Source organism: Hemibagrus wyckioides, linkage group LG06, assembly GCF_019097595.1.
Source record: "Hemibagrus wyckioides isolate EC202008001 linkage group LG06, SWU_Hwy_1.0, whole genome shotgun sequence".
In the NCBI taxonomy this organism is placed as follows: Eukaryota; Metazoa; Chordata; class Actinopteri; order Siluriformes; family Bagridae; genus Hemibagrus; species Hemibagrus wyckioides.
This window is the reverse complement of record NC_080715.1, coordinates 21,122,520-21,136,332: the sequence shown is the minus strand read 5'-3', so window position 1 is coordinate 21,136,332 and position 13,813 is coordinate 21,122,520. Positions and strand designations below refer to the sequence as shown.

The window sequence follows — 13,813 nt, the reverse complement described above, 5'->3', positions numbered from 1 at the left end:
TACTCACAGTTTGGTCTGAATTTGGTCAGGAATTGCTTCAAGGTGTCGAACCCAAGGCTACCTGTAAGAGGTGGTGTGAGTTCGGTTGCACTAGAACTGTGCAGCGATACCCATGAATGTGAAGCAACTTGTGCTCAGGTCCTCAGTTGTACAGGACGTAACCCACTCGTATGTTTTAGCTGATGATGATGACATTAGTTTCCACAAGACACGTGTAGCATGGGGAACATTGTGGGACACAGAAGAGGTAAGGTGACTTATTGTGCATAATATCACCAAAACAATAAGAGTGAATGTAAAAAAAATTATGGTGAGTCATGTGAACACAAACACAATAAACACAAATGCACTGGGGTTAGATAGAATCGAGTGAGTCTGAATCCAGACCAACACTGCAGGGGTGCCAGAAACAATCACACTCGGATTTGTACCACAGCAAACATGTCTAGAGTGAAAACCACCTAAATCTCCAAAACTCAGAATTGTGCCGGTGTCTCAAATCGCCTAATAATTGACAGAGGTGTCTCCTACAGATGCAGCCAGTGGCCAAAAAAAAAAAAGTCTGTTCCTTGTTTCATCTTCACTGGTTAACATCTGATTGGATTGAAGCAGTGTAGAATCTGCATGGTTATGGCTTTTGCTTTATAATAAACTTTAGTGTCCTTGCATTTATGTGTTTGCGGTCACAATTATAGCTCTACTGTAGGCACAGGTTAATTATTTACCTAGAGATCTTTCTGTTGTGGTTTTAAAAAATGTCTAGTAGACCTACTCATTGTAACCACACAAACTACAACACTTAAGATTCATTTACCTGATGTCATCGATTTCTAAAATAAATCGATTTGTCAGGAGAGATTTTTTTTTTTTTTTTATGTTTACTGTTTACATTTACATAATTTGGCAGGTGGTCTTATTCAGAGCAACTTAGGTTCATCTCTTTTATATATCTGAGCAGTTGAGGGTTGAGAGTCTCGTACAAAGGCCCAAAACGTGTCCGCTTGGTGGTCATGGGATTTGAACTGCCAACATTTACTGATAAGTCTGAGCATTTGACCCCATGCTAAACTGATATCGAAAACTTTTCTGTAACTTTTCACAAAATTTCAAGCAAATTTTATCTAGGTAACCTTTGATTTGCGAGGTCATGCAGCAAATGAGAGCAAGGAGTCGAACTGTGGCCTCTTCAGTTGGTGGAAAAATGGAGAAGCTGCTTATTATCAAGTAACCAATCACACCACTGAAAAAAATGGAATTAGTCAGATTAAAGAAAACATATAGTTTATAGTTTCTGACCAAAAGCTATAGTAAACTCATTTTAAACAAGTATCTAACTACTCGACTGAATGATGTAGAGTGATCGTGATCGAGTCATGTAGTATTAATGTACATCACGTATTCAGCGATTTGAAAATACATGATGAAATCATGTTGAACGTACAAGAACAAATTGAACTGAGTCACATTAACACACATTAACACAATTAACACACATTATCACAGGGACCTGACGAACTGATTTGAATTAGTAAAGCTAACAACTTTACTGTAGACCATGCCAACTTATTACTTTTGCTTGTGTAAACTGTGATTTTTTTCCATCTCATCCTGCTAGGATTTTCTTGTTGGCTCTATTGGCACCTCTGTAATATAATAGAAGAAGTTAATCATGAAAAATTTAGCCAGGGATTTAAGGAATGAGACAGCTGGCTTTAGCCAAGTCTAAAGTCGTGACGTGAACTCGGCTTGATCTAGCACAGAACTTTTCCCGGTAAACAAGTGCTGAAGAGTATGAGGTTTGTTTAGTGAGTAGATTCCCCTGAGAATATCTATCCTGCCCTCATTTCTATCCAGAGCTAGCGAAAGCCTTGATCAGTTAATGAGAGCACAGAAAGTTCCTCTGTGAAGTAACTGAGGTCAATATGGCTCAACATGTGCGGTAATAATCACACAGTAACCAGTATTCACTTTTTTAAAAACATCTGCCTTTACATATTTCACCTTCAACAAAGCTAGCATTGTTTAATGAACCCTAAAAAATACGCACACACACAGACACACACAGCTTTTATATGTATTTTATTGTTTTTCCTCCCACATGTGTATCAGCGAAAGTTACTGCACTCTATGCTGCATCTCTCAGTGTGGTCAAGTTTATCTGCTTTCATTCAATGTTAGACACTTTCTCATTCAATGCTAAATGTGTGCCATTTTAATTATGGAAGGGCTAATTAAACGCCACTCTCCGCCCAATCCGTTTTCAACGAGCCATTAGCCATTGCCCTGAAGGGAGTCGCAGGCTAACGATCGCTCAGCGTCATTGCTTACGGTAATGAGACTCCGGGAGCTAAGTGCCAGCACTTTGTTTCAGCTCTTTGACTCCAGACGCTGCTTTTGTTTCGTTTCTGTTGCAGTCCTTTGCACTCTGAACCATCAACCTCCAGCATTGCTTCTTCTTTTTTCTTTCTTTTTTTTTTTTTTAAAAAAAAAAGGGGGTCACTGAATGATTCAGAATCAGGCATGAAAAGGATCGAGATAAATTGATTTGACTTGAAATTGACTTACTACACTTACAGTCTTTGTACCAGATCTTAGAGAGCATATTGGCCTTGAGTGGAGGGCAATTGGATGTAAACGCTTAAGCTGTTGCCACTTTATTTTTTAACATTCAGCGCATGCCAGTGCAGACTGAATCTTCAAGATGGTTTTTTGCCTCTGTTAACATCTTTGACCTCTTCTGCTAAAGCTTCTCAAGATTACCTGTATCTCAATAGCGGCTTCTTTGAACAGTTATAGTGTCCTACAAACATTTTGACAAGATCTTCAGAGAATAGGACTCCAGTCCATCATAAAAAGATCATATTTCCTTTGTGAGCTCTGTAGTCTATAGATTTAGGAAAAATCCAGTCTTCATAGCCTTTATCTGCAGCAAGTGTCATCATGCGAGCTGTACAGTGACTTGGAGAACTGACATCCTGCCTTTCCGCTCAGTTGCCACACAGCAGAGCAGATGAGGACTACATGTTCTTCCAAAGTATTCATCTGGAGGATATAAGGATAGAGCAAAGTCGCACACGTCTCTCACACTGCCTGACAGCTTTTGAAGGTCATACAAGGCCAAACCCAATACACATGATAAGTGAACAGCTTCCATCTGTCTCAATATTAAATCTGACGCAGGGGAACTAATGCAGTTTGATAGCTTTCCTAGGCTTTTTTGATACACTACCATGAGGCATGCAGATCCTCATTGATCAATGACAGTTACAAAGGACAAAGCAGCGCTGGCATTCAACCCTCCCCACCTCCCACCCCCCTTAGCTAGCCTAGCACTTATCTGCCTCAAATTAATTATTTGTGGCAGAAAACCCAGAATCGGAGCAGATAAAGAAACCATTACCCATGCATACAGATGTGCTCCTGCATATAACTGGCTTCAACATGAAACTGCTCCGAGTTTTCGTTGTTCACTTTTGGAAATGCCAGATTACAGTTTTGCCCAAGTGTTATTGGTCTGCAGTGTTAATGTGGTTTAGTGGAAAAGCCTCTTAGATGAAGTCTTTGATTAAGCTAGATGCTTCAAGAAGTGTGCATTAATTAGCTTTGGGCCTGGCACTCATTTAAAATGTTTATCTTGGCTGCCACAGAGGGATCCACAGTCTCGTAATGCAATCCTTTGGTGTGCCACTACAAATATGCTGTGCCAACTAATAAAGCTTTATTAAGATAGAAAAATGAATTGCAGCACAATTTAGTTTAGCAGTCTAAGTCCTTTATTTAGGCAGGTCTCCTCGGTTTTTGTAATTTGTTTCTTTTTTCAGATGCTTGTGAAATGTTCTGGTATGCATTCAAATAAAGGCTATTGTTACTTTGTATAATAATTTCCCAAGTCAACTCAAGACTGATGGCTAAGGTTAAAATATTTTTTTGTATTTTATTTTCCCATGTCCTAGGAAGGGAAAGTTCCTGTATCACTATGAGAACTATGGAGCAACATCCAAGGACATTGCAGACTGGCTTAAAAAGTGAGTAGAGTTGTGTCTATGGTCACCATCCTGTCTGTCATAACAGCAACAAGGACTACACAGACACACCCTTACCCAAACACTCCGTGGGCCTTGTGGTATAGCTCTAATGAGGCATTTCTCTTTTGTTTTCCATTCTCATTGTTTTCAAACACTTGTCTGGTCCATGAGCTAGATGACCAGTACCTCAGATTCTGGGAGGTCACATGGTCTAGACAGGTTTTAGGTCTAGGTCATGCTAAATAGGTCATGCTTATTCTGTTTTCTTTAAGCCAGTGATACTCAAAGTGATCTATGTAAAGTATAGCTTGAGTATTTATTTTGATATTGTTATGCTGGTACAAATCAAACTCCAACATTATCAAACTTCAATTTATTATTTAGTTTTTAGAGTTATTCTGGTCACTTGAACTGAGGGGGTTCAATCCAAATCTTAAGAATTAAAATGTCTATGTGGGGACATGTCCTTTACCTATAAATGGGATGGATGGATGGATGGATTTATTTCATTACTTTTAAGTTTACAATAGAAAGCTATATTGCCCCGACAAATAGGCAGGATATTAATCTACACATTTAAATAAAGAGTCTTATAGTTAAATAAATTTTTCTAAAGTCTCTCCATATACTGAAGGTATCTGAGAGGAAATATATTTTAGGTTGGTCCCTGGTTGCAAAAGATTTGAGAAGCAATGGTGTAAGCCTCAGGGCAGAAAACAAAACACTCCAATATTTGGGTTGCCAGCTAAAAAATAAGATGAATTTTTGTTCTGTTATCATTTCATTGCAAAACGCATGACATGAAGGGATTGCTATTCAAAGCAGAATTAAGTCACCTCTTTTGGAAACCTGATAACTTCATTATGCAACACATTACAGGATTATTACAGGAAGAAAGCTGATTGCACAAGTTGACGGTTTCATGTCACTGAGGAGTATTTGTTCTAATGAAATCTGAAATCTGCAACAGTCAGATTTAAAAGCTCCACCATGTCCCGTTATGAAGCGCTGCAGCTGACAGATCTTCCTGTAAAGCATCTGCACAATGACTTCTGCACCTTAAAGCTCACTTATGCTGTCTTTATCCTGTCTAAAATCTGGAAGGTCATGTCCATCTGTTTTTAGAGAAGAATGTGTTCCAGCTATCTAAAAATGTTTTGCCTGTTTCCTAATACCTTTTGCAGTCTTGAGAGTATTATTTGGGCTAGTCCAAGAACACCAGAGACTGTGAAAGCACACAGTGGCTGAGTGTGTGTCTCTCGGCCTCACTTAGCTGCTGTTGATCGTGGTGTGGGATCACTTATGAACAGATGTCCAGAGTTGAGAGTGAAGTGGAGCATCTGTGTCAAACATAGCCTATGCTTAATTTGCTTTATTTCATTAAACAAAAATGTAGGAACCAGACAAAACTGAAAAAAGGCATTATTCTGACATTACCCACTATTCACTTAGACAGGGACATCCAGTAAGGAAAAAAAATTAAAAATAAAATGAGCTTTTTTTTTTATTTAGCATTTAATAAAAAGTTAACCAGGTAAATGCTGAAACAAGTTAATACAGAATAGGATTTTTTTTTTTATGTAAATTTTTTTAGATAAATCTGCAGATAGGCTTTTGCACTTGGATGTGTCGATATAGTTACATTCAGATTTCAAGAAAAAATGGACTTAACGACTTATTAATAACACATTAATACATGAAATAATGACCTAGTGTATATGATCGAGTGTGAGCTTATTTCTTGAAGTTTCCAGTCAACATTCACTTTTGTTAATGGTTCATTTGTAGTAATTAATGTTTCCATGCCCCCTTCTCTCTCTGACTCCACCCCCCTTTCTTGTTGTCTATCTTTCTCTCTCCCTCTCTTTCTGCCCCTCCTCTCTCTCTATTTTTGTCTTTATCTTTCTTTCTTTCTTTCTTTCTTTCTTTCTTTCTTTCTTTCTTTCTTTCTTTCTTTCTTTCTTTCTTTCTCTCTTTCTTTCTTTCTCTCTTTCTTTCTTTCTTTCTTTCTCTCTTTCTTTCTTTTTCTCTTTCTTTCTTTCTTTCTTTCTCTCTCTCTCTCACTCTCTCTCTCTCAGCCCACAGCCTCCTCAGCCCAAGACCCCTGAGGTACCTTGGGCAGATTCGGACTCTGCTGTCTTTCATCTGACTGAAGAGTCCTTTGACACGTTTCTGGAGGAACATCTCTCAGTCCTGGTTATGTTCTATGCTCCCTGTAAGTTCTGGGCTGCTGTTCAGGTCTCTTGCACACTGGGTGTTTAGCAGTCATGTCCATATTTTCACATTTCTCTAGGTGAGCGGTGCAGATTGTAGAGGTCAGGCCTGTCACTCTGCACATTTCCAGTAATGCTTATCAGACTGTATATATCAGGCTAACAGCAGCTCAACCGTGTGCAGAGCTTCTCACTCTCCGTCTGAAGCATTGAAAAGACAGTTACTTGGCATGTCGTTATTTCCATCACTTTGTATCAGACATTTAAATAATCATATCAGGACAAATAATGAATTTGATAAAGAAAATGTGGCAGTCTTGTTTTATTAGATTATGTCACTTGAGCTTGACTTTGTCTCAGCTCTCATACATTTTAAATCAAGCACCTGAGACTGGATGTTTATTCATGTCCTCGAGCACTGGATATATCTCACCTTGTCTCTCCACACACACACACACACACTCCCTTCATCACGTTTTCTATAACTCTTACAATCCTCACTATAAAAATACACTCAACGATTACATGCCACCTCGCCACGCAGAATCGGTTCGCCTTCAGCTGTGCTGCCAAAATACTGACACAAAAATGAATGCATGCTTGCGTCACTGACAGAAGGATGCCCAGGTTTCATTTTCACTCTCCTTCTGTTTAATTCTGGGAGACAGACATGCTTTAATAACTTCCTCTGGCCCTTTTAAGGATATGAGTAATAAATCCTCAAGGCTGTGGGATGCAGTATCCCATCTCCGGTTATTACCCAACCCACTCAGCAATATTAGAGCACTTATGAAGTGTGTAAATTTCCGCTTTTTTTATTTTATTTTTTCTTACCTCATGGTCACTTTTAGTTAGTAACCTCATAATGACTGTCCCAGTCAGCACTGGTTTATGTTCCAGGCTCTGTCAGAGTCTATAACAGGTGCAGAAGCTAGAAGTGCTTAGAAGCAACAGAGTAATGTTTTTCCAACCAAACGCCACCCATTAGTTTCAAGAACCTTACTTATTATGACTGCACTGGCGATTATATTCCTGCAGTTCAGATAGTAAACAGATTTTATGTATCATTCCAATGGATGTTCTGTTATTTAACTATGGAAAAAAGCAATCGCTACAGTTTATCCAATGGTACACATCTTATTTTTTTCTTGCAACATGTAACGAACGCAGAGTTCATTCATTTAGTGGTTTGCCAAAACACACGCGCACAGATATTCTGACGGTGTCTCTGCCACATGTACAGTAATCCTCTTCTCTTTCATCATCTCATCTCACACAATAAAATAATTCATTGCTTAAATGACACCTTGCCATAGCAAATCAGAATCAGTTCTGTTTCAGCTTTCTAAATTCTCAACCTATTTAATACAAATCCTTTTTTTTTTTCTAAAGAAATCCATCGGCCTGGCTCCTTGCCCAGTTTTCTTTACACATCAATGCAACTTGTCAGAAAAGCTTTTACATAATCTAGATTTTTCAGGCATTGACAGAAATCGTGTTTAAAAGTGAGAGTCTGATTGAAGGCCGTTACAGTGTTATGTCCATGTCTTCATCTGTCACCTTTTGTATGACAGCGCTGTATGTTTTCCCCAGGGTGCGGCCACTGTAAGAAGATGAAACCTGACTACGACGAAGCGGCTGAAATCCTCAACAAAGGGGCAGACGTGAGCGCACATTTCCTTCCGTCTAAAAATTCATGAATCTAAAGGATCACCACATGAGGCCCAATAGGAGCAGGTCGAGCTGCCCTGCGAAACATATTTGCCTAATGTTCTGCTTCATGTGGAAAGAGAAGAAATAGAGTCACTGTGCTTGAGAGAGCACATGAGTACTGTGCACCTAATGAAATTATTTCAAGTGTGAAATTGTGGGGTTGAAATATAGAATCCTTAAAATGGCCTATTTGTTTGTTTAATTAAAACAAGCCATTCTAAATTGCCGTCATGCAAAGCGAGCTCATAAATCATAAAACAGCTTTATACAGTTACACCACAGTTTACACTTCAGTTTTGTGCTCATAATGCTAAAGATTTGTTTTGGACCTGACTTTTTTTTTTTTTTTTTCTACTTCTTTTTCCAAAGAATATGGCTGATTCACAAACATCCTTCTTTGGCCGCTTTTCTTGTTTGTGAAAATGTGGATGGAGTGTGGTTCTGATTAGCAGGGTGTGTCCACTGAGTTAAAACTCCAGGGCAGTTTGAGGCCAGTAAAGTTACCAGAGTCTCATTTCTGTCCCTGTAGTCTTTATTTTCGAGCCATGCAGAATGGCTTTCTTACCGGTGCTGTGCATTATCTAATATAGCAGTCGTGCTCCAGCTGCTACGCCCCTTTCCCTAGAGAGAGCTGAGCTCACTTATTTTTCTCATTTCTGCTTCCATCTGAAAGAGAGCATCTGTGTTTCAGACACATTTATGTAGCTTGTACTGACTTTTCCTTTCTTCAGTCACATGAAAAATTTGAAGGTTCATCTATAACTACAAGACAAGTGGTAGTGACATTACTATCCATTTGCAATATTATGCATTTATAAAGTTTGCACTCTAAAGTTTAGTATCAAATGTTTAGCAAGGGTTTATTGATGGACCACTGAATGGGCTGAGTGCAGGCATTTTTCTGGACAGACTGACTGACAGCTGGACTGACTGAAGGTGAGCTAGACGGATTGACTGACAGCTTGACAGACTGACTGACAGACTGGTAAATTGACTGACTGACAGATGGACGGACAAACTGACTGACAGACAGAAGGATGGCCTGAATGAATGGCAAAATGACGGACTGGCTGGAGAACTGAGTGGACTGACTGCTAAGAATACATCTAGTCTGCCACTCAGTCCTCTAGAGTATTTCAGTGGACCAAACGAAGTACTTGGAAAAAATCCTATAGCAGAGCCGAGTGATGTATGAAAAGTAACCGAACGTGGTATGGTGACTTTAGTTTTTTAGCATTAGCCAGATTTCCAGCACAGCTTCTGTAACAGATACTCTGTTGTGGCTTATCCAAGCATACATACATTTGTAAATAGTAAATTATTTAGCAGATGATATTTCATTATACCCAAGTCTATATAGGGCTTAAGACTTTGCACAGAACAGCTTTTGTATTTACAGATTTTTCCTTTTGTTTCCAAACAGATGTCTCATTTAATTATGTGAATCTAGTCCCAAGGTTTACAACCACTTTGAATGTGTAAGCAGATTAGTTTATGCCACCTGTTTGTAGGCGTAAACTAATCTTTAATGTGTACTTTTGGGGTTTTTTTTCCTTTGAAAAATAAATCTAAAGATTTACCTTTTTATAATATCCTTTGTTTAAGAAAGCATATTTATACAGTCATGAAATAGAGAAACATTTACTGGAAAACATTATTTAAAAATGAGTATTTTTTTTAGTTACACATGGTTAAAATGTGTTTTTTTCTTCTGCAATAAATTGCATACAAGTTTGTCAGTATATATTGTGCCATAATACATTACTCGCGAATTTGTAGCTGTCTAGTGTACCACCCGTTACGCTCAGTGGCATTTCATGAAACTTTTTCCTCGAAGGTTTTTCCCATGAGAGTTGCAGCAACTCATTTTCTCAGAACCTGCACGACCTGAGAGTCTCGCTCAGCCTTTAACAGTTTTCTCCTCAGTGTGCAGGAGTTCTTAACCATAGCGATCAGTCAGTATTAAAAGGGCTTACACTGCTAAAATATGTGCTGAAAAGCTGCTTTATAAATATGAATAAAGTTCACTGTGTGATTTTGTCTGGTTTGCTGTATGTGTGTTCTCAGAGTCCAGGTGTGTTAGCAGCAGTGGACGCCACCATCCATAAATCTGTGGCTGAGCGCTTTAAGATCTCAGGCTTTCCTACTGTGAAGTACTTTGAGAAGGGCGAGGAAAAGTACACATTACCACAGCTACGAACCAAAGACAAGATCATCGAGTGGCTGCAGAAGTGAGCTGTTTGTTTTTCCCTCTGTTTTTGAGTTGTTAACCATTTTGAAGAGAAAGTTCATAGTATGTACTTTTGCAGAGTCCAGCTTTATCATTTTTGTTATTATTATTATTTCTGCATAGCTATAATTTCTGCTGCAATATAAAAACAGTAATGGAAGGATAAGTATCTTTCTAGCAGTAGTAAATGCTGCTGTTTTTCTCCTGTCTGTCTATGATGTGTGTTTGGGCTTGGGGCACTGGGACTGCTCTGGAAAGGTGATGCAGGAAGGATGAAACTCCCCCAGACCTCATGGTGATTCTGTGTCACTGCTACCTAAGTTATACACAAATATTTGAGCCAAGTCATCATAAATACTGAAAAGATGTCACAGTGTCTTCTCGCTGAATTCATGTTGTATGCAGGATGATTCTCCAGCTGAATAGTTGTTTCTCCAGAAAGAAAAATACATCCTGGAAAAGTAGAGCAGCTCTGTGTGTTTGTTTCCATATACTAAGGGCTCTAATAATGCCAAAGCTATAAACTTTGACTCATTCTAGCTTATGCATAGACTCTCAGTGGACTAAAGAGTAGCTGTCACTGTTTTTTTTTTTTTTGCCTCTCTCTTTCTTTCCTTTTTCTTTTTTTTGTGTATGGGTGGGGGGCAGTCTGCTCACTCACACTTTTGGGTGTATGTTCACTGGTGCTTGACTTCAATCAGTCACTACCATGACTTTTCCGGCCCCTGAGCTAAAAAGGACTGTGCATGTTCTTGTCCCTGGAGGGGTTTGTGCGGTGAACAGTAGCTGTGTGTGTGTTGTCTGTTTGTGTGTCTGGGCTCTGAGATATGGGAGCACCTGTGTAGAGAATTTTTTTGCACGAAACTGAAAAGTTTCAGGGCCAAACCAAAGAAAGACTTTTTTTTTTTTCTTTTTTTCTTTTTTTCTTTTTTTTTTAAATTGTCAGTTTTAGGCAGGTGTTGATGATGTGATTGGAGTCCGTAAAAATATATAATTTCAGGTCAAGGTTTTAATTGACATTTTAGGCTTTTTTTAGGCATTTGTCTTTATGTATACACTACATGGCCAGAATGTTTGTAGACACTTGACAATCTCTCCTATAACATTATGTAGTTCTTCCCCAAACATGTCACAGTTGTACAGGATGTATTTATATGCTGTAGCATTACCATTTCCCTTTACTGGAACTAAGAGGCCTAAACCGGTTCCAGCATGACAAGGTACACAAAGCAACTCAATTGACCTCAACCGCACTAAACACCTTGGGGATAAAATGGAATGTGTCCCAGAGCTCCTCACCTGACATCATTGCCTGATCTCACTAATGGTCACTAACTGTAAATGGGCAAATTCCCACACCTACCTTCCCAGAAGACTGGGGGTTATTTTACAACAAAGAGGCACTAGATCAGGAATGGGATATTCAGCATGTAGGTATGGATATGATGGTCAGGTGTCCACATACTTTTAGAATTATAATTCACAATTATATGAGCATTTGACCGAGTATTTGAAAGTATTTTCATTTGCACTATTAACCAGCTCATTTGTCACAATATATTATGTAAATATTATATTTTGATTCTTTTTTTTCTCCTTTCTGTTTCTCTCAGTCCACAGGCTCCCCCTCCTCCTGAACAGTCATGGGAGGAGAAGCCATCCAGCGTGAGTCACCTTGGGGCCGAGGACTTCAGGGAGGCTCTCAAAAAGAAGAAGCACGCCCTGGTCATGTTCTACGCTCCCTGTAAGTTGTCTGCTTTCCTAATGTCTAAATGATGCCCTTGTAGTGTGGCTGTAGGATCAAGTGAATGTTCCTATAGAATTAATTATTTTTATAGAATTAAAACCACACAGAATTGTAAAAAGCATCAGTTATGAATAAGATGTGCCTCGAAAGCATAAAAAAGGACCGATTGCATTTTTTGTAGTATTGCTAATTAAATATAAGCTATCAAAATGCTAATAATTGTGTTTAAAATGCAATCTTTGAGTCTGTAACTTTACTTATAGCAATGATCCTATAACCATATGAGGCTCATAATTAGAGATTGCATGAATATAAACCATAACTACAGGTTAGTGTACCATCAGCCGGTTATTAAAATGACACTCTTCACAGCATGTTTTTTAATTTGATTCTGCTATCATTACTTAGGGAACAGTGCAAAATATTTATGAACAACAGAAAGCAGCAAAGGGGAAATAAATGAGCAAATGTGCCACAGCAGCAGTTTCACAGGGTGCTGCTACAAAAGATGTCTTCAGCTTCCTTTGATAGAAGCTTCAAAGATTTAATGGAGAGCTTTCATTTTCCCTACAAAAACAGCACTTCCTTTTCCCTGTCCCACATTTAATATTTTTGCGAAACATCAGTCTAATAAGGGATTTGTGTGATTATGCTGTTGCCTAAAATGTGAAAACTTTAATGCCCTCAAACGATTAGTTAATTGTTTCTAAAGCGCTTCTATTGAATTAAATGCTTCTCTTCCCCAGAATGCTGCATTTATTTTACAATGGCTTGAGATAATTGTGCTTATCTATTAAAGTCTGCTCTTTAACAGTTCTGTAGCCCCTATTATAAATTAAAATGATTTGAAGAAAAGCAAAAAATATTTCTTCAATGTATACTGTCCTTTGTTCTATCTATCTATCTATCTATCTATCTATCTATCTATCTATCTATCTATCTGTTTTAGGTGTAATTTAATGCTTGTCAAAGTGTAGCTTCTAATTTTTTTTATTTATCTATCCATCTATTTATTTATTTATTGACTAAATGTCAATAACTTGCTGGGGGGGGTAAATTGATGCAATATATTTCATACTTTATTTCCTTTGTATGTTTGTTGTATGTTTCAGCAAATTTCTGATTCAGTATGCAATATACAAATAAATCTTTTAAAATATACGTAGTACAAATGTTTTGCTCGGTAGAACAGCATTTAAAATTCACCACAGAAACACAATAACTTCAGTGTGTGCCTCTTGAAAATGTTATGTATTGTCACATTACCTTCTATATAGTAGCTATTTATAGAGAATAGAAAGTCATTCATAGTTCAGTCGAACTGTGTTGGGCGGAGCTTAATTAACAGAAACATTATGTAGATATAAGGTGACAATTTTACCCATGAAGCACCAAGAAAACAGTGCAGGTGAAAAAAATAAAGCATATCTAAAACATACAGTTTATGATATAATTCTGATATTGGCTAATCACTTCAAAATACGTTCAAAGATTAAACATTAGAAGTAATAAAGGTTTTAATGTAATAAACTTTTTTGTGTGTGTTTTTTGTATGTTTTTCTTTTCATGGGTAACTGAGAAAAGTTTGGTAGTGTTAATTTCAGTGTAATAAAATCTAAGAACAGATTGTTTATCACATCATTAGTTCTTATTTCATTATGTTTGTGCACATTATTCTTGTTGAACTGTTAATATTAAACCTTAATGAGCATCTTCTCTCAGAGATAGCAATAAATTCCTTTTATTTACAGTTGTTCAGAATTTAGAACAATGGTGAATGAAATTAGAGTTAAGGTTGTTGAAAGAATTTGCTTGGTTCTAATAAATGACCTGCTTAATGGGCTACTGATGGTGCTGCCTTCTGTAATAGAAAGTTCTACAGGTA

At 37.9% G+C, this 13,813-nt stretch overlaps 1 protein-coding gene across 1 annotated transcript in view; it reads left to right on the top strand.

Annotated features, from left to right (window-relative positions):
- The window catches only part of pdia5 (protein disulfide isomerase family A, member 5), a 47,963-nt gene that overhangs the window by 24,374 nt on the left and 9,776 nt on the right, over positions 1-13,813 (top strand). Inside the window, exons 10-14 of the mRNA XM_058392739.1 lie at positions 3,954-4,025; positions 6,104-6,240; positions 7,832-7,902; positions 10,019-10,182; positions 11,795-11,925. Of these exons, the coding sequence (XP_058248722.1) occupies positions 3,954-4,025; positions 6,104-6,240; positions 7,832-7,902; positions 10,019-10,182; positions 11,795-11,925 (575 nt within the window). The remainder of the gene's footprint in view (positions 1-3,953; positions 4,026-6,103; positions 6,241-7,831; positions 7,903-10,018; positions 10,183-11,794; positions 11,926-13,813) is intronic.